We start from the raw sequence: 21,760 nt of genomic DNA on the forward strand, positions 1-21,760 counted from the left end.
AAGAGTGCACCTCGGGCGGCACGGTGGCTGCTGGTGAAACACTGCGGCCTCACAGCGAGGGGGGCGGGGCTTGGGCTCGCGGCCCCGCCCTCTCTGTGTGGAGTTTTCGTGGTTCTCCCCGTGTCTGCGTGGGTTTCCTCCGGGCACTCCGGTTTCCTCCCACACTCCAAAAACACGACTAAATTTGCCCCCATCAGTAAAATCAATTGTCTCTCCCTCAGCTGAGGCTCCCTGATCGCTGCTTTTTACTGAATAAGTCTCTTTACTGTACTTTGTTGGCTAGATGCTGTTATTTCATATTTTATTATAAGTTCTGCCAGTTACATTTTGCTCAGAGAAGGAAGGAGAACATTATTTCAAGAATCACACATGAAGTGCAATTATAAGGAAGAGGATTTGGGCCAACCCAACAGTAAATACATCAATAAACACATAAATAAACTGACATGTGACAGGTGTAATCTGATGGGGCCAAAACGCACATGGCAGCAACTGCAAATCAAGCATAAAAATAGGCCTATTGTACAGACTGGTAAGACACCTTTGTTCAGACATTTTTGTTCTTTATTTTAAAGATAGCTTAGATAATAAGGAAGGCTATTTTTTGATGCTGTTGAATTGCTGCCGCCTTGCTAATAGGCTACAGGTGCGCCCTCCTGTGGGTCAAGAGCAAACAGTTTTGACCGCAGGAAAAAAAAAAGGCATTTTTGAAAGGTCAAACGCCAACAAATATAGATTGAAACAGATTTTTCATTAGATAAAAATATGAATGAATTTTAAAAATTATTACATTTATTACATTTATTTTGAAGTTTGCAGACAAAGATGTAGTGTGTCCATGGTAAACGTGGCTGGCTGAACAGGGACTAGAATTTAAGTCTGTTGAAATTTCAAAATTTCAATTTCAATACAAGACCTTAGAAAATATCAAGCCATATGCCTTAACAAAGCCAAAGTTACACCAAAGCCAAAGTTACACAAATGTCCCCAGGGGTACATGAGGGTTAATCAAACTGTCAGTTTTAGTCATGGCAAACTGCTAAAATAACTATTTTACCCTGAAAATGCTGCAAAATACTTCAAAACAGCTCATCACAATTCAGAGCAGGCACTTGAAGGCCTCACAACACATTGACCAATCAATATAATTATCCTGCCTTCTTCATTTGCATGCAGTCCACTAGTCCTACTAGTGGCACTAGTGGCGCACATTTTCTTCAACTAGTGACACTAGTTAACTCAAAAATGCTTACTAGTTACACTAGTTGTGCCATTTTTCATCACTAGTGTCACTAGTGAGACCCAAAATAACCACTGGTGACACTAGTTAAAGCATTCTCTGCATTACTGGTGTCACTAGTGATGCCTAAAATCTTTACTAGTGTCGCAAAATTCTCACTGGTGACACTAGTCGCACCTTTTATTTTTAACTAGTGTCACTAGTGAGGACCAAAAATGGTCACAAGTGCCACTAGTAAGGTCAGAAATGGCCACTAGTGACACTAGTGACATGCAATTTGACTTTACTAGTGGCACTAGGGCGTGCCACTAGTGACACAAGTGATCATTTTTGGTCCTCACTAGTGACACTAGTACAAACATTTTTTCCTAACTAGTGCTATAGTGGCATGCACTAGTGACACCAGTAAAGTCAAATTGCATGCCACTAGTGTCACAAGCGGTCATTTTTGACCTTACTAGTGGCACTAGTAAAAAACAAAATTAGGCATCTAGTGACACTAGTAAGGACTAAAGGCGTAACTACTGTCACTAGTATTACTAGGAAACCAAACCGAGCGAGCTGATTGGTTTGTTTGAACTTGGGAACCAATAGGAATCTTCTGTTTGGTTACTAGTGACACTAGTGACACTAGTTAGTATTTTGGCATTCACTAGTGACACTAGTAAATATTTTAGGCATCACTAGTGACACTAGTGAGCATTTTTGGCATTCACTAGTGACACTAGTAAATATTTTTGGCCTCACTAGTGACACTAGTAGCACTCACTAGTGTCACTAGTGAGTGCAAAAAAAGTTAACTAGTAGGATATCTGAATATATGCTCAAACGGCTTTCCATAGAGGATGAGTCGTATAGGTGCGGGTACTTGCGCACCTCCTCGGCCAGGCGTTCTTCCGCGAGATCCAGCACTCTCCAAAGTTTTCAAACACAACCAACGAGTCGAGACACAACAGTTGTTTTAAAAACGGCGCTGCCGGCCGGCATAACAACAGGATGTGATGCCGGTTGCAACGAAATGCCGGAAATGATGTACTTCGGTGGACCAATCACAGCTCTTGTGGGGCTGCGTAGGGTCCGCGTAGTTACAATTTTTGGGAGGTGCGCGGCAAGGCTCTGCGGCGGTCGCACAACCCCCGTAAGCTTCGCACAACCCCCGTACGCTCTTCTTACGCAGAAGCATAATTCAGCCTTTATTACATTCATACTATGAATACGTAAGTTCGTATGGGTCGGTCAAAGTTTCACGCTTTTTTATTCCTGTCATTTTTTTGTTACTTTTTTTTTTTTTTTTTTTTTTTTTTTTTTTAGCTCTGATCATTTCATCCCTAATGGAGAGAGCCAGATGAAATTTCCAGGTCTGAAAAACACACTTGAGCTGTGTTAGAAACCGCAACTAAATCAATTTTACATCCATCCTTGGTGTCACAATCTGAAGCCAAAATGTGTTTTTTCTTCAACATGATTTTTTCAGTAACCAACTTTGAGCATCAATATGACGCAGTGTAATAGAAAGAGCATTGGTGTCCTGGAGGTGTCATATGTTTTCTGATATTTCATTGGGGGAAAAAAAATTGAAAAAACACATTTTGGGAAAACTTTCAAGGGACGTACCACCACGTGGGATAGGAGGCTGAGTAAAACATATTGTGTGAGATGAAAAGTCTCATGTTTAGCTACAGGCTCATGTTCTAGCCATGATTCCTTCTGTGCCAAAATTATTTTTTAAAATAGGTATATTTTGACTGCTGAAAGGAATTACAAACATGATCATGCATGTGCCCGGGATGTTATGTGCTGACTCTTGAAAATCTTCACATGCTCCTGATGAGCAGCTGGGAAAACCCTGGGCATGCTGCTGCTGACTCAGCAGGAAAAACTTGCAAACTACACAGGCACATGTTGTATGCATGTACTGTTTATTAATTATTAGTTAATATGTATATATATATATATATATATATATATATATATATATATATATATATATATACAGTAGCCAAAAGTTTGGACACACCTTCTCATTCAATGTGTTTTCTTTATTTTCATGACTATTTACATTGTAGATTCTAACTGAAGGAATCAAAACTATGAATGAACACATGTGGAGTTATGTACTTAAGAAAAAAAGGTGAAATAACTGAAAACATGTTTTATATTCTAGTTTCTTCAAAATAGCCACCCTTTGCTCTGATTACTGCTTTGCACACTCTTGGCATTCTCTCCATGAGCTTCAAGAGGTAGTCACCTGAAATGGTTTTCACTTCACAGGTGTGCCTTATCAGGGTTAATTAGTGGAATTTCTTGCTTTATCAATGGGGTTGGGACCATCTGTTGTGTTGTGCAGAAGTCAGGTTACTCCACAGCCGACAGCCCTATTGGACAACTGTTAAAATTCATATTATTGCAAGAACCAATCAGCTAACTAAAGATATATATATATACATACATATATATATATATATATATATATATATATATATATATATATATATATATATATATATATATATATATATATAAATGTGTGTGTGTGTGTGTGTGTGTGTGTATTAAATAAACCTGCTGAATTTCCATGGAATGGAATAGTCTAAATAAACTGTTATATGTCTCAATATGGAAAGATAAACCTCACATAATTAGTGAATATTAGATATCTCATACTTCTCTTTAATAATGTTTATATAAGAGCTGTGGAGGAATAAGCCAGCTGTCTTTCTTCTCTTAGTGAAATGAATTGGAAGTGCAAGTAGTAGAAGTAGCAGCAGCAGCAGCAGCAGCAGCAGCAGCAGTAGAAGTAGCAGTAATCGTAGTATAATAGTAATAGCAGCAGCAGTAGTAGTAGTAGTAGTAGTAGTAGTAGTAGTAGTAGTAGTATAGTAATAGCAGTAGTAGTAGTAGTAGTAGTAGTAGTCAGCAGTAGTGGAAGTAGTAGTTTTTTTTTTGTTTTGTTTTGTTTTGTTTTGTTTTGTTTTTTTTTAAAGTAGTAGTGATAGTAGCTTCCGGGGCTGTCCTTACGTAAGTTGACGTCACGGCGTGCCCGCCCCGCCAGCCATGGCGCTTCCTGACTGGCTGGTGACTGTGGCCGTGTCTGCCTCCCTGTGCTCGGTCCTGTGTTTATGTGTCCGCTTCAGGAGGGCAGGCCGGGCGCTCTGCAGACAGGCTCTGACCAGGACCATGGCCCGCACCGAGAAGCCGCTCTTCCGCATCGCGTGAGTACAAACATGGAGCCTGAGAGAGACGAGCTTCTCCTGTGTGAGCCCCGTTAGCCGCGCTAGCTTAGCATCTCTGCAGCCCAGCGGCGCACCTCTCAGTGTTTAGAGACAACACCAGGACCAAATTAACTGTCTGTGCGTATTTTAACCATGTCTGCCAACAACCGAGGCCACTTTGATTTCGTTTTGAACTGTTTGACTCTCGTTGTGCAAGAAAAACACACGCATTAAATCAAAGCATCCTCACACAGCCACTTACACTGGAGCTGCAGCTGCCCTGCTAACTGAGCTAGCCTCACTAGTCTGTGCAGCTGCCCAGCCCTGTGCCCAGCCCTGTGCCCAGCATGTTCTCTTCATTTCCAGGTACACGCTTTACACCCGGACCTGGCTTGGCTACCTGTACTACAAGAGGGAAATGAGGAAAGCCCGGGAACATTACCCCGCCGGACACTCCAGAGCCCAGCCTGTGGAGTTCAATGGTACGCCCCAGTCATCACTCCTCTGTATTCATGCAGAGCACTGCTGTTCAAATGACTGTTTATTGTATTTATTATAATACAACATGCACCGTGTGGCTGAAAGGGCTGCATCTGACACAGTAGTGCAGGATTAGAGCTCTCTAACAGATTACACTAAATACTGACACAGATGGTAAACACTAATCATTTGCTCAGGAGGTGTGGTCCTGTCTGTTGTCAGCCCTTTGGGAATGTAAACAGTGATATTAGGCTCTAAATAAACCTCAACATGAACTTGAACTTAATAGAGTCATGCATGTGCACTGTACAGTTAGGCGATGGGGGGGAATCGGTACAGCATAGTATTGCAATATTTTGTGTGGCAGTAATGTATTGATACACATAAGCCAAGTATGGATATCGTATTGCCAAGTATCGATGCGACATTTATGACAGGTTTTATGGCAGGATTGGGCAGTCTTTCTGCTTGACAGTCCCATTTTGCAGAATGAAAACAGAATGAAAAGTTTATCTTATTAGACAAAACAAATGTTGACATGTTCCCTTGGGGACATAATTTCCAACAGAAAAAGGTCACAATGCATGTTATTGCAATACTCAGCATATTGCAGAGTGTATAAAATCGCGGTACGGCAGGGGCGTCACTAGGTTTTAAGGACAGGGGGGGGCTTAGCCCCAGGAGATGCACAGGATGTGAGTGATCGCGTGCAAGCACAAAATTTCACAGACAGAAAACAAAGACTGAGAAACTGCTTTTCAACATTTTTGGATAGATTTAACAAAGATACTGTACAGTGTAAAAGTCTTAGGCCACCAAGAGATTGTTTTTTTTTTTGTTTGTTTTTTTTACTTCAGTCTATTCTTTAAATTTGGCTAATTTGGCTCATATATATGTCTCTTGGCTCTCTCCACTTTCTAATCTTGACTCTTAAATAAAAGCTAAAGTTAAATAAGTCATATAAGGTGTACCTTGACTGAAATGTTTCATATTCATGAGAAATTTTTGAAAAACAACCCCTTAAATAGTGGCTTCAGGGGACTTTTAAGAGACTTATAATATCAAAATTTAGACTTGAAACATAATGCATTCAAGTCACTGTATAATCAATTAAGGGTGTATGCTTAATTAGGGTCAATAGGCCTAGTATGCGGCTCACTGGAATTGAAAGCACTCATGTAGTTCTATCAAAGTCCTTTTAGGCCAAGGCTGTTCACTTAATGGCCATATTGGTAACGCCTTTTAGGCATCTATTTCAGATCAGTAAGTGCAGCTGCCTATCAGCATGAATGGAGAATGAGCCCAAACTGCACATAGGAAGGCCATGGCAACAAACAAAGTATACCACACAAATCCTTGTTTAAATCTGAATCTGAATCAGTTGGTGTATGTATCTCCCCATAAAGTTAGAACAAGGCTTAAAAATGCCTTATTTTTCACATTAACCTACTCATTGACAGAGTACATCCTGGCCTGTTTCAATTCCTTCACAATGTGCTCTATGATTTCTTGTGAGAAACTACTTATCATTTCATTTTGGGAAGAATGAGAGAGATAGGTGGTATGTGTCACACTGGATTTCTAACTGAAATCCAGTGTGAATAATTAACAAGTGCTTCAATAACAAGAAGGGGCACGCTCAATTATTGCAGTTACAAAGTGCATTACAAGAGATCTGTCATTAAATGTTATGTTTATGGCACTTTATTTATTTATTATTGCTGCTATCTGGACTGGATTTCTCCAAACAAAATTTTGTTGTATTGTGATACAATAATAATAAAGATCAATCAGTCAAACACAATGGAGATTTTATGGAGAATGGAGAATTAGGAAACCTTCAATGCCACTGTGTGTTTCATCTAGCCAGTGACAGGCAGAATAATAAGAATCACTTTATTGTTTTTGTCAACAACAAAATTAGGTAATAAAGTAGGAACACCTTGTTGTCCTGACCGGGAATCGAACCGCCAGTCTCCTGCATGTCAGGCAGACATACTAATCTATTTGCCATCGGGACATTATCGATATGTAGTGTGCCGCGTCTGGATATTATTATTAGTATATCATTATTATGTACTGATATTTGTGATACATCAAGGAGCTCCGCTCCCTTTTTCAGAGCTAAAACAAGTGACAGAAATCAACATCATGCCAACAATTTAATTCACTAAGCAAGCCAGGTTTTTATTTATTAAAATGGGGAGCACCTAGTTGATAAATTATATAGAGCTTTCTGCTGTTAGCTGGAGGCTGTAGCTAACTAACTGTTACTACCAGCAGTGATAACGACTTACTTCCTTGAAAAACTTGTGTACCGTATTTCACCAATTAATCGCCGCAAATAGCCGCCGGCTTCTTTTAAACGCCTGGGGTCTGCACCCATTTTGCGTATTAAACGCCCACCTGAATAACCGCCGGGGCGATTATTTGCATTATATTGAGGTAACCCAAAATAAGGCTACTCACCTTATTTTTGCAGAAGTAAACAGTTAGCCGCACAAGAACTGTGCGGCACTTCCGTTTTCTGTCAAAATAAGAGAGCTAGCTAACGTTAGAAAAAAAGGGTGTACCATAATCTTAAATATGTTGGACAGTAACTGTCATCACAGTAATGGCCCGGTGCAGGTCTGTGCAAAAATAAATAAAGGCCTGCAGCGAATAGCCGCCTGGTTCTTTTAAACGCCCGGGGTCCAAGTTGATTTTGCGTATTAAACGCCCGGGAGATTAACTGGTGAAATACGGTATATCCCTGCTTCATGTTGTCCTAACGCTGCTCTCAGTCGGCTGTGTGCAGCACGTATGCCGTGTATGCCGGCGGGGTGTAAGGTAGCAGTGAAAACGTGGACTGGATTTTCAGTAATGTGGGCGTTGTCTATACGAACAAGTGGAACGGACTGAATAACAAAGCACTGATGGCGCTCTCCACCTTACACTGTGAAGTGAAGGGAAACCAACAGATTTATGATCATATTCAAGTGAATGATGACAGGTTATATTATTATTTATTTAAATCATATTCTTGCATCTTTATATTGAGTTTGTCTGCACTTTTTTGTAACAAAAAAAAAAAAAAAAAAAAAAAATTATATATATAAAAAAACCCACCAAATTATTTGGGGGGGCTTAAGAAAATTTTAGGGGGGCTGAAGCCCCCCTAAAATAGGCCTAACGACGCCACTGCGGTACGGTCATATTCTGACTAAAGCATTGTGGTAATATTGTATCTTGGGGCTTCTGGTGATTCCCACTCCTACTGTACAGACAGTACATTATATATTCAACTGTACATGTTTAGCTTCTGTGCTCAAAATGAAATACTGATGCTGCCATCACTTTTTTCTGTGCACAGGTATCAAAATCATTCCCATCTCCGTGCTGTCTGACAACTACAGCTACCTTGTGATCGACACAGCCTCCAGTGTTGCCGTGGCTGTCGACCCCGCAGATCCACAGACGGTTCAGGTGAATACCTTTTCCCACTGTGGAAAGGAATTTCGTTTTGCATTTTATTCCGTAACTGGCATGCTAAATGAAAGAAAAGCCATGTGTTGTAGGTCTAGACGTCATTTAAAAACACCATGAAATGGACTTTGACTTTCCTGATTTTTATCTAGTTCCTGTTGAAACAAGATATTTGGGTGGGATGTAGTGCACCATTTGAGATACTTAGTTTTACGGGAAGTCGTAGTCATATGAGGTCATTTCATGGTGCCTTTAATGGAGCCTTTTCATGCCTGTTAAGGTCCCGTGTCATCGCGCTAAATTGATGCTCAGGTTGACTGTAAAATACCCGGCATTAGAATCAGTCGCCTGTGTTTGCAAACTTAAATGGAATTTTACTTTTATTTGCATGATGAGTTGAAAAAACAACTCACAGCCACAGATATAAAGAGCATTTATAAAGCCTGTAAACTCAATCAATACTTTATCAGCTGCATAACAGCCTCTGGTGAAACTTTGGCCCCTATCTGCCAGCAGCAGTACAATTACTCCTCTGATACTAACTCTTCCTCTACTCCACAATGTTCCTTTCTTGTTGCATTACGCTCAAGAGGTAGATCTATCTCGTGATTGTCAATAAGTTGTCATGAATGCGTGCACTGAAGCGCAGCATTATCCAAAAAGACACCTGAGGAGAATATCTAGTCCAACTTTGTTTGGGCAGTGGAGTATTTTACAACAGGATTAGCATTTTTTGGAAACACTGCTGTGAATCAACTGTTACGAAAGTATTGATTTGACACGAGTGTGGTGACAGGAGGCCTAAACAACGCTCTGTAACTCTCCAGGCAGTGCTCAAGGAAGAAGGCGTGATGTTAGAAGCAATCTTCTGCACACACAAACACTGGTGAGAGAGGCATCATATTCTAATGTGGAGTTAATGTGCGCTGTGTCAAACTGAATGCTTGTATATTGATAGCAAACTTATGGGGATGGGGATGGGGCTAAATATCCCAAATACCAAAGATACGGTAGATGCATGCATTATGAAGTAAATGTGGAGATTAGGTTGTGCTCTCATGCAGAGACTTGCTCATAGTTCATACTTTGAGATGTTTTACACTTTGCATCAAAACCCCATTTCAAGACATTTCTCTCTGTTCTGTTTTACAGGGATCACAGTGGGGGGAACAAAGGGCTGAAAAGACTCCACAGCTCCTGTCGAGTTTATGGAAATGCAACTGATAACATTCCTGGCCTCACACAGTAAGTCACCAGCACCTGTGTATCAGGGCATAACGCTTCCCATCAAATAATTTTGATTGGACCGAATCCCATCTTGTCCTCCCCGTCGGTGCTTTTGCGTCCTGCTGAAAACATCGGGAGATTCGTGGTCGACCCGACCGCTAACTTGACAATAAAGTGTAGTATGCTGTGGTGAATTCCTCCCAGTGATGTGTTTGTCTTACTTCAGAGAAAGTGGGTCATAGTACACGGGGAAAGAAGGGTGATTTCCAAGCCACAGGGCAAAAATGTGTTTATCATACTGATGAATGCTGATTTAACGAGTGGTTTTCAACATCCGACCGAGACTTGACAGAGCAAATCAACACTAAGGCCAAGTTCAAGCTGATCTGGAGAAATCTGAAAACACTGTTTTTGTTTCAAATTGTCTTCCATCCACACAAGGCTTTTCACAAAGGCTTCAAAAAGTTGGCCGTCCACACCAAAACACCAAAAATGCTTAAATTTCTTGAATGCATCGTCACACGCGGAACAGTATTTGGATTACTTCGGCCACCATGTGGATTGTTTTGCTTCCAACCAGCATCACATGACAGTCACGTTACGGGTCAAATTTCACAGAACAGCAACACTGTGAGCCTATTCCTTTATTAATTTACCTTTGAGCTACATACAAGTATTGCACATGTAACCTCATGATGTTTTACTCACTGTGGTTTAACTCGGGTGAGGACAACGTTAAACAGTTATCAGCTTAACTTGATGCTGGCCATGATGGGGCTTATAAGTAATATAAAGCGCATTGTGTTGGCGTGTGAAGTGTGCTTGTCAGATTTACACATTAAAAACATGTTTAAAAACTGTCCACTGCCTGATTGTAGCCCAATTCAGGATCAATTGTGGAAGCATGAAGAGGAATTAGGGCAAAGGGTCCAAATTTCCTTTGCAGTTGCACAAATCCTAAATTCCTAAGTTCACGCCCGCTCACTTGTTTGTAAATTGTCTTTTTTTCCCATTTCAGAAGAAAAGGGATAGTCTTACTAATACTGCACATGTTAATTTCATGTATCTAAAATGGATTTGAAAGGGCCAGAGTCGAATCACTGAATTAAATCATCGTTTACAAGCTCAAATCAAATCTTCAAGTATCGTAAATCAGATTTGATCTCTGTTAGCTGAATCTTTCCTGGTGTAGGCTTAATGATCCGTGCTCCCAGTCTCTGGCCTTGTTCAGACTGCCAGCCCAAATCCATCGCATCCAGATGGTATCCAGATTGATTTTTAGAAAGTCTAGACAGCAAAAAACACATAGAATGTGATTTTTGCGAATCAGATCCAAACCGCATCTGCAGGAGCTTTGAAATGCGACTCTAGTCGGATTTGTACAGATGTGTGTTTGTCCGGGCGCTGTGTACGCTCAAATAGGATTTCAAAGTGTCTGTTACGTCACTCGCAACATGATACACAATGACAACGTCCGTTCAGAATGACAAAAGTGCATGATAGAGGCTGCTGTTACCATGGATACGTTAATTAATATCAGCCTCCTCCATCGCTGAATTTGTCAAATGTGATGGAGATGTTCTGCAGCGCGACTTGACAACACGATTGTTCGCTGGACGAAATGCTAGATCTCCATTCCTGATGCCTCCGTGTTGATAAATTATCGCATCTCCAGTGTGTAGAAACGGACACCTACGTTGTTACCATAGCAACCCATGCAGAGACATTAGTGCTGTCTGGACCACACAAATCCAATCTGATCACTTGCAAATAACAGAGCGGACAGTCGGTCTTAAAGCTCAAATCAGGTTTTCCTGCAGTCTGAACAAGGCCTATTACACCAGACCAGAGAATCCAACACACTTACTGTTCTTTTTCCCTGTGTTGTCAGCCCGCTCTCACACAGGGACTCGATAACAGTGGGCCGTATGCAGTTCAAGGCCCTGTTCACTCCGGGGCACACTGTGGGCCACATGATCTACCTCCTGGACGGTCGGACCATCGGCGCTCCCTCCAGCCTCTTCTCCGGCGACCTGGTCTTCCTGTCTGGATGTGGTGAGCACAGTTTAACCTCAGGCTTCACTCCCAGGCTGCAGCTCAGGAGAAGTCAGGAGAAGTTATATGGTGAAACTATAACCTCTGTGTCCCTCATCTATCCACACGCCACTGAAGGTGTAGGAGGATACAGCACAAATTAGCGTGTCTTAAAACTATTGTTGTTATTTTTTTTTTTAGTAACATTTTGTCTCAGTCTGGGTAGGTCAGAAAAAAAGGCATTTTGTCCAAATGTTGGAGTATTCCTTTAATATCATTTCACTGACACCAACAAGCCCACAGCTCACCGATCGCTCTCATCACATGCACATCGTCTCTGACGCCACAATTAAAGTGATTCTGCTGTCGTTACTCGGCACTTTAACTCCGATGCTCATTCAGGCGTGAAGTAGGGTGGCTGGATGTTGTATTATAGAAATGAAGAGCGTCGCAGCCTCTGCTTGGTAATGTATTACGGGTTGACCTTTATGAAGACATTACATTTTCTAACAAGCGTTCAGACCATGTTTCCACCGGGATCTGTGCAGAGCTGGCTGCTGCTTCATGTTTTAGCGAGAGAGGGCAGAGCCTCACACACACTGTCAGTGGTTGTTCAGCAGCAGCAACAGGCTTAGTGGGGGTTAAAAACAGAAGGTGCCCAGTGAATATAAAGCCTAATGTGCTGCACCACAACCATGTTTTCCTCTGCCTGTGACTTCATCAGAAGCGGGTGTGAGAGCGCCTGCTGTTGGTTGTAAAGTTGCTTGTCTGTGTTTGATTTGGTGTAGAGCTCAGATTTGTTCAGGTCTCACCACGATAACTGCATGACTCCTAGATGTTTAACCAACACACAGCAAGTGGTTAAGACTGACCTCCTTCTGCCGCCATGGAGAAAACTTTCATTTTTAGTAATTGTTAGAGATGATATCACAGTATTTTATCAGCAGGATTATTCCTAGTTTCAGCACAATGAGCACATAGATTTTACTTGGCCGGTGTGGATGAGCTGGCTGTTGGTCTGAGTCGGGCTGTCACCCCCTGTGGTGATTTTGGGGCGGCTCAGCAACACGCTATGCAGTCATACACAGAATTAGGTTGTGATTTTAGTGCTTTTATTGTTAGGTTACTGTTAGCTTAGCAGTCTGGTAGCTCTGCCTTGGCTAAAGTTCCTGAAAACCACAGTCAGGTCAGCTCTGGCTTCAGATATGAGAGAGAGAGAGAGAGAGAGACAGAGAGAGAGATAGAGGGATAGGTGGGAGCAATCGAGAGATTGAATGAACAGAAGGACCGGCGGCATCAAGAACAAAGCAGTGGATCAGAGAAATAAAACGATATTTAAAAAAAAAAAAAATTCATAGCAGCTACATCCTGGAGCACAAAAAAAAAAAAAAAAAAAAAAAAAACGGGCCTACATCCCCACGCAGCTCTGCGGGAATGCGCCGCATTCAGTGTAAATGCAGCTACTGACTAATGAAAAGGGAAGCTCCTGAAACACGCACACACATGTGTACATATGCAATCTCTCTCTCTCTCTCTCTCTCTCTCTCTGTCACTCACTTACTCCACATAGACCCCCTCTACACCCCGTGTTCACCCTGAAAAATGTGAAGATAGTGATCAGATAGGGTTAGATAGTGGCTTCTCAGTCGCTGGGCATCACAATATTGCAGTTTTCTTGAGAGACAAAATGCAGCACAGCATTCAATGTTAAGCCGTGATAGACGATTATTTATTTATTTATTTATTTAAATTTGGACTTCGTATCACATTTGTTTGACGTTTCTATTTATTCTGTTCATTGTCGATGCACGACAGTTCCCATGAGAGCAGTCGAGAGTTCGGTTTATGTGCCAGTCCTCTGAACTGAAGGCATTTAAAAGTATTAAAATGTTTTACATTGTCAGGAGCTCTTTCCTCTCTGTGCAGTGACAGGTGTCTTTGTGCTTGGTTGTGCATAGGAGCAATCAAAGATTCAGTGAAAGGGTATCTGTCAGACCTTGAAAAATATGAGAAAGTTAAATTATCTAAACTGAAGTCATTTAAAAGTATTAAAATGTCTTACATTGTCAAGGGTCTGTTTTTCCCCACCATGCAGTGACAGGTGTCTTTGTGCTGCATATCAGCCTCAGAAAAGGGCTCGTGCAGCGCTCAACCTTTCTGCTTTACTAATCATAATTACATTTTATGTCCTTATTTGAGTAATATGTTTATTTTGGTTTTTAAATTGGTCTTTCAGGTAGCAATAATTAAAGATTCATCCCTCTGAAACCTTTGGATACCCAAAACTAAATTCAAAACTACCTCTTCTACTTCTTTAATTCAAGTGATTTCAGAGTTAATCTTTGCCATGCAGACAAATGTTAGGATGACTGTGTTGGTCCGTGCATATATCTTGAAATATTGCAATATTATAATCTGGCATAAGTGATGTCTCTTCTTGGTTTAAATGCTGAGTTACAGCAAAGAAATGCAATTTCTGAACTTATTAGACTGTTCAACCTGTTTAATTATTTGTTTTGATCTTGTTGGTCATCATATCCACATTACTAGTGATTGTTTAACAAAAATCTCTTGGGTGTAAATATATTATGAAAGCACCAACAGTAACATTGCAATATCGTTATCAAGGTATTTGGTCAAAGATATTGTAATATTTGGATTTTGTCCATGTCACCCAGCCCTACCCTCAAGCCAGGAGTTTGACTCGTACACAACGTGTCTCTTAATGTAATGGACCGACTGCCAAGTACTTTGCCGAATGTATTCATTCTTCACAGGGAATACATTTCACAATTGATTCCTCAAGGGCAGCAGGTACAGAGTGATACCAGCTACAGGCTGCTAAACAGAACGAGTCGTCTCTTAGGCAGCAAAGTGACATTAAAACTCCCGGGAAGCCGAACAAGAGCCTCCAGCTGCCAGGCGAAGTAAAGAATGTCAGGCGGTAACAGAGGCCTGCAAAGCAAAAGAGCGGCAGTCTGCCAGACAGCTAGATATCAATTAAAGTTACCAACTAGCTCATTTTACACAATTTACAGCTCAGATTTGTCTTCTTTTTTTTTTTTGTTAGGAGTAGTGTTCAGACAGCATTTAGATCCAAGATGAAGGAAAAGTCGCCAACATTTGATGAAAGCAACAGTGACGTAAACCAGTAAGGGAACCAAGGAAAGCAACAAAAACTCCAGCTATCCTGTAAATGTCTGTTAGCCCATTTACACTTTCCCACTTTGTGCACCTCTAGTTGATTGGATAGCTAAAAGGAAAAGTGTAATGCGCCCAAGATGCATTGGGCCTGGATTTAAATCTGATTTCTCAGTGCATCTCAACACTCAGGAGGAGCCTTGAGACACAGTCTGGCTGCAGTCTGACTACATGTACGTGAGTTATAGTTCTTATGAAGAGCCCGCGGAAGAAAACACAGCTGCTGAGAAGCTTCCATTCATATGCACGTGGAAATAAGAGAGTCGGTGCACTCTATTTGCTGCACAGTTTCCCAGCTTTTACACGCGCTTTGTGTTCAGTCCTTCTGTGACGGATCCGCCGCTCTCTTCCAAGTGGGCTAAGCAGTGCATGACCCAGGGAGCTTCAGCGGAGGGTGTTAGCTCTGCCAACCTGGCGCACCGCAGGCACATTTGGCGTACAAGTGGAGTGCACCCACAGTCATCACAGAGTGCAAGTGAGGTGCTTCCAAAGTCCCTCTTGTATTTGTTAAAAACTCTCTGATTCCTTTTGTCCATGTCCAAAAAAGTTATTTGGCATAAAGATCAAAAGGCTGAAGTTTGTTGGGTCTGCTGTCATCTTGCATTTGCCAAGTGTAAATGAAGTGTAGATGAATTGTTTAAATAAGGAATGAATGAAATGGCATGTGTAAATGAGGCCTCTTAAATCTCACAGTCAGCTTTTCAGTGAGGTCTGTGTTGTAATCTTTTATCTTGTTATCTTCTTAGGGAGGATATTTGAAGGCAGTGCCACAACAATGCTGTCGTCTCTGGACATCGTCGGCTCCTTAAGTGATGATACTCTGTTATGGCCTGGTAGGAAACTCATCATGTCCACACCACTTTGTGTCTGTGTGTGTGTTTTAAGTAGCAGTGAATGCATCGCTCCATGAATTGACTTTTCTTTAGTTTGTGTGTAAAGTGGAGCAGTCGAAGACATGAGGGTCACATTTTCTGCCCAATTTACACATCAGTCTTTGCTTAGGGTTGAGTAAAGGGCTGTGTGCTGACTTCTGTTGAGTGTGAGACTTTTTTTCATTGGTATGTGTGTGTGAACTGCCTGTCCCCCAGGTCATGAGTATGCAGAGGACAACCTGCTGTTTGCTGCTGAGGTTGAGCCACGCAACGCTGCCAGGGAAAACAAATATCAGTGGGTGCTGCAGCAGCGAGGCCGGAAGCTTTGCACGGTGAGAATGATGCATCGTCATTGTTATGCCTCTCTGGCATGCCGTCCCAAAAGGGGATTCATGTTATCCGGCACCTGGGAAGAGGGGCTTATCACCAGTCTACAGCATATGTGTTGTCAAATGCCTGAGTGCTCGCTCTCCTCCCACTTGGTCCTCTTTTTAGGGCTTCCATCGAGTTTCATCTGTGGTACAGTGGGCAGCACGGCAAAAGTTCAGCATTTAGAGAACTGACTGTCCCAGAATTCAGATTAGATTTTGTCTGTCATCTCTGTGGCATGGCACAGTAACCAAACAAAATATAGATATATATATAAATAACTGCACTTGAGGCAGTTGGCAATTTTCGAGGTTGGCGGTGCCAAATGGCTTGGAGAGCTAACTGTTTGAATTTTGATGACTTCAGTTCCCAGAGATAATGAAACGCTATTTAAAATGTCTCCTTCTGAGAGTCTTGTGTGGGTGTTGAGGGAGTCTAGCCAATGTTGGTGAGTCCAGTTTTCTCTGGCCGGAGCTGCTGTTCAGGAGACAGTTTGCGATTTGAGTGTTAACTTTCAGTTCATCGCTTCCTGTGCTTTAAGGAGTTTTCCCACCAGGATCATACACAGCACCTGAAAATTGACTCTCCTCTCTGCTGCAGCTCCACTTGGCGATTCAGGCTAATAGGACAGATATGCTTTTTATATTCCAATTTTCTCAGCTTAGAAATGTACTTTCTTTTCACACAAAGTGCAGCTTTAAGTCATTTTAAGAGAATTGTAAAGGATGCTATAACCCCAGTACTCCATTTGCAATTTTAAACCACCACTGGAAGGTTAAGTTTAGTTTTGTAAAAGCAGAGGTCTGCACACACCAGAGATCCTTGTTTTTAATTCTGAGTGAGTCAGTTTAGCAGTACTGTTTATTCATGCACGTTGGCTTCCCACAAAACACGCTACACGCTATCTTATCACAAATTACATGCTTGGTAACTGAAGGGTAGAATTATGAGGACACTGAGGTCCTGTTTTATTTTTTATTATTGCTTGTAATTGTGGTTATCCAGGAATTTGCCATTATACTCATTTGTAAGTCAGTCGAGCCTCCCAGTGCGGTCATTTGTATGTGATTTGTGTTCACCTCCAGCAGTCACAATCTCACTTCAGATGAGCTCCAGTTGCACAGCAGGGGAATCATGGCAGACATGCAAAGGTGTGCTGGTTTGAATGTTGGCAGGAATCATTTGCTAACAGTCAGTCTGGCCTGCATATAAATGACTGGCTTGCAGATTGTTGTGGTTGCTGGAGAGGGACTCTGCACGGCAACTTAGAGAGGAAGGATTGCCTGCTGTTTGACATGCACTTCGTTTTCAGAGTCCCTCCACCATCGGGGAAGAGAAGGAGTACAATCCTTTCCTGCGGATCCACTCTGCTGAGCTCCACCTGGCCCTCGGCCTTCAGCAGTTCCAGGATGAGGACTGGACAGAGTTCAGGGCTCGAGTCCTGGTGGAGCTGCGGAAACGCAAAGAGCTTTACAACAGGAGGTAGTGCAGGGAGCGCCAACACTGGATGTCTGCTAGGTAACAGGGAGCAGATGGGTGAAGTCACTTATACGTTACTGGACGACGGTTCGAGAGGTGAAGTGCATTTGGAGAGCGGTGACAAAGTGAAGCTCCTAAGTGACTCGTTAAAGCTTGAATCTGTTCAGGTAAACTGGGCAGAATTTGAAAAAGTTAAAGGGGCATTTAGTAATCTGTCACCTCTGTCGACTATTAGCGACAATGCATTTGCATTGCAACCTTAACATTTACAGGGGTTTTCAACCAGTGGTCCTTGGCCCCCTGGTGGTCCATGAAGGTATTGTAGGATGTCCCTGGCCCTGCTTTCAATAATGGAGTTTGAATGCTGGAAGCGATTTGTTTTTTTTTTTTTTCACATTTCCATTCATTGCTTCTAGTTTCTGAATAGTCAAATCCATCCAAATATATAAAATTTATCAAAGTGAAGGTCACAATCAGTGGAAGACCCCCTATATTAGGGATGCACCGATACTAATTTGTCAGTGCTGGTAACAAGTACCAAACTTTGAACCTGCAGTACAGAAGTTGTCTTCTTCTGGCACCCAGATGTAACTACGCTACACTACACTACACTACACTACACTTTGGACACACTCTTGTGGTGTATGCCTGCAGTGAAGCACCGTCTTCACGTCTTCCTTTGCTGTGAAAGACAGACGTGAAAACAAAACTATGGTCATGGAGTTGCAAACGTTTCTAAAAGATACTCTGCAACTCCCATCGAACCGATCCCCACATGCAGAGTTAACAACTTTTATTTGCAGAGGATGCTGACGTGTCTCGCCGGCGGTCTTCTTCACAGCACTTTAGAGCAGACTATGCTCTGGAGAAGGAGCATTCTCTGTAAGTAAAAGTTAACTCTGCGAGTGGTGGATCTGTTTCTGGCTACACACTGCAGCTTGAAACCTGCACTGTGCAATTTTAGAGCCTCTTAACATTCTTGAAACTAATGTGTTATTTGTGGAGACGTAATGATATAAACCAGTACCAATTCATATCGACCAGTCATGTTAGCGTCACTTTTCAGCTTTTTCACCTCCTCTCCAAAGTTTGTTGCCAAAGTCGAGCTCCTCCTGCTGATTAAAAGAAGTTCTCTCTTCCTGCCGTTCCTGAAAATTCACAATGGCAGAATTAGAGCTACACAATTATCACAAAAACTATAATTGCCAATTAATTCGCATGATATTATAATCGTGATTATAATTCTGTCCTGTAATTATTATCTATAATTATTACTAATTACCTATAATTATCTATATTTATCTGCTAATTATTAATCTAGAATTATAATTCTATAATTGTAATTCTTACAGAATTGCAACTAACTGCATTGGGTGCTTTTTAACTGGATATGGACATGTATGTAGTTACTATGCCTATTTTAAGACTAGAACAATGCTAATTTCAAACATACTATAGTTTTGAAAGTATAATCCTCGAATTATGTAACTGTTAATAGTAGCAAGTCAGATTACTGCTCCACTCACAGGTTAGACCACCGCTCTGTAATGAACAGGGTATCTGTTTCCCCCAGGATATTTTCTTACAGCTGTGGCTTGGTCTCCGTAGCAGAGGTGCCTCTGAATGATTATAGAAATATTATAGGAATATTACAGCTAATATTGTGCTCGTATGATCCTCTCATGACCACACACTGCCGCTATCAGTGAATGCTGCGCTCTACTTGTTATGGTACAGTCGACACAAGATATTTGGGGTGTGGAGTTGAGTATCTGATGGCTTCGCTCCCTCCTCAGCTCCACCCTGCCTGGCATCCAAATATGTGCTTTCTGCATGTTTACCGGCTCCAAGGCAAGACTGCACTGGCACAGCAGGAAGATGCAGGGAATGCAGTAATGGTCCCTTTTCACTATTACTATATCACTGCAGCTGTAATTGTAACCTCATTTAATATACCATTAACAGTACAGCCCTCGGCAGGATCCAAGGAGCAAGTGAGTGCAACAGCCGAGGCAAGTGAGCTGAAAAGGCCACGTTCAGAGTCAGAGAGATAACATGAGAAGACATGAAACAAAACACGGTTGGTTTGGCTTAGCTATTAGCCCGCAGGCATGAAGCCTAGTAAAGCTTGTCCTAGGCTGGCCTCCGCTCCGCCGTGATGTACACTTCTACAGGAGGAGAGAGAGGGAAATGGCGTGGCAAACACACCACATAAAAAACCTCTGGCCGCTCGCGATGCCATCTAGTGGTCAGATGAAATTGCATCGTGCACGTTGAAGTATTGACCGAGCACCGACCGGATCTATCACTTTCACTTTGGCCTGGAACGCGAGTTTGGTGTCACCGCACAGAACCACTGATATCAAATGCTACTTCCCCCTGCCATTTGAGAAACACAGGCTTCAGTGCACCAAAAATGGAGAAAATCTCAACAGTTTGTTTATTTCTGACACATGACTCAGGGCTTTCGGTGTTAGATATTAGTCCTTGGTGAAGTCTCAGATACTGACTCTCCATTCTAGTCCGGTATCGGCACCAGCACCAAATCCAGGATCATCCAGGTGCATCCCTGATTGATCGAGGTCCTCTCCCCTTACACAATACCTCCACCTCTCCCATCATTTTAGCTGCTGTGACTCCGAATCGCCAGAAACAACTAAGTCACATTTTCGCTCTGTTTCCCCCCTGCACATGTGTTATGGTCATTTTGTGCTTTAAATAGTACGAGGCTTACTTGTTGCCCCTTTAACGTAGAAATATACGCAATAATGTAGAATGGAAGTGAAGCATTCCATTATTTTGCTAATACTGGTAACCAGATCTCTGGTTTGTGAATAACAGGATGATGACGGAAGTGGATTTTTTTTTTTTTTTCTCTCTTTCTGTCAGCTCTGCACACAAATTACTGAACTAGTTCATTCAGCATGCGAGGTACTGTATTAGTTAATTCTACTTCCTGCACAGGAAGGTTAAGTTTGAGGCCAATTCAAAAACTGTCAAGAGAATTGTTTTTTTTTTTTTTTTTTTTTTTGTTCATTTGTCTTCAGTGAAAATCTAGGGCTGGCTATATTGGTACGCTGCTTTGACATTTGCAGTGCTGTTAAGAAGTAATTACGCCTTCCAACAGGCTTTGTCTGCATTGCCTTTTTGGAGTGCAGTTATTTGATAGTGAATATTTGATTTTCATTTCACCACTAATGGCAAAGTTAATTTAACAAATACGGTTGGCTGTCTATATTTATGTAAGAATTAACACTAAAATAATTTCTTTGTATGGCCAAAAAAAAAAAAAAAGAACATACTTGGCACCCTTGGGAGAAACAGCTTTCATATGAATAGTTGTTTTAAGTTTCCAAATGCATATTTATTATCCATTTAAGCCATATTTCTGTCAGCTTGGGCTTTGATTTAGAAATAATTAACTTTATCTCTTTAAAAGTGCATCACACTGGGATTTTGCTGTGGCCTGATTCTTCTCTGAAAAAAGAGTGTGACAGGCATTTTGCTCAAAAATTTGCTGAAGAAACTCCAACAATAAGTCAAGGTATTTCTGCCAGTATGCTTCAGTTAATGAAAGAATATTTTTTCCCAATGAAGGCCATTTTTTTTTTTTACCTTAAAGTTTAATTAACCATGCACCAAATGACTTTGCTGAATAAGTTTTTTTAGATGTACAATTTTGCTTTTTTTTTTTTTCTCTTTTTTTCCAGTGTTAGCTGGTTAAAAGGGTAGTTTCCACAGCACAGTGTGTGAAGGGTTTCATTTACAATACTCTAAATGACTGAATCTCTGTTGACTTTTTTTATTAGCAAGTAGAATTAATAATAGGAGGCTTAACTGTTTTCAGTAGGTTTTCAGGACAATATTGATTCAAGCAATTCAGCATACACATGTTTTGCCATCATATTTTTACTATTTAAGAAGACGACGTTGCTGGAATTATAACATTTTCTGACACTTTGGCAGAAAAACAGAATGTGGCATTACGGCACTCTGTCAATGTACAAGGTAGAATGTTTTTTTTTTTTATAATCATTTAATGGGTTCAAAACTTTGAAAAAAACAAAATTGCGAATATTATTTTTAATATATTGAATGACTTATTATACTGTGATAATTCATTTGTTTAATATTTGGCAGCAATTATTTCAATACAATAAAGATGGTTTTATTGCCGTGCA

At 41.3% G+C, this 21,760-nt stretch overlaps 1 protein-coding gene across 1 annotated transcript; it reads left to right on the forward strand.

Annotated features, from left to right (window-relative positions):
- The first annotated feature begins 4,294 nt into the window (after positions 1-4,294).
- On the forward strand, positions 4,295-21,760 carry pnkd (PNKD metallo-beta-lactamase domain containing). Its single transcript, XM_030081021.1, has 9 exons — positions 4,295-4,452; positions 4,819-4,934; positions 8,285-8,397; positions 9,225-9,283; positions 9,550-9,642; positions 11,516-11,679; positions 15,606-15,692; positions 15,948-16,063; positions 17,413-21,760. The coding sequence occupies exons 1-9, from the start codon at positions 4,295-4,297 to the stop codon at positions 17,584-17,586; spliced, it is 1,080 nt and encodes a 359-aa protein (XP_029936881.1). The 3' UTR covers positions 17,587-21,760.

The sequence above is a fragment of the Myripristis murdjan genome, chromosome 21 (assembly GCF_902150065.1).
Source record: "Myripristis murdjan chromosome 21, fMyrMur1.1, whole genome shotgun sequence".
Classification (NCBI taxonomy): Eukaryota; Metazoa; Chordata; class Actinopteri; order Holocentriformes; family Holocentridae; genus Myripristis; species Myripristis murdjan.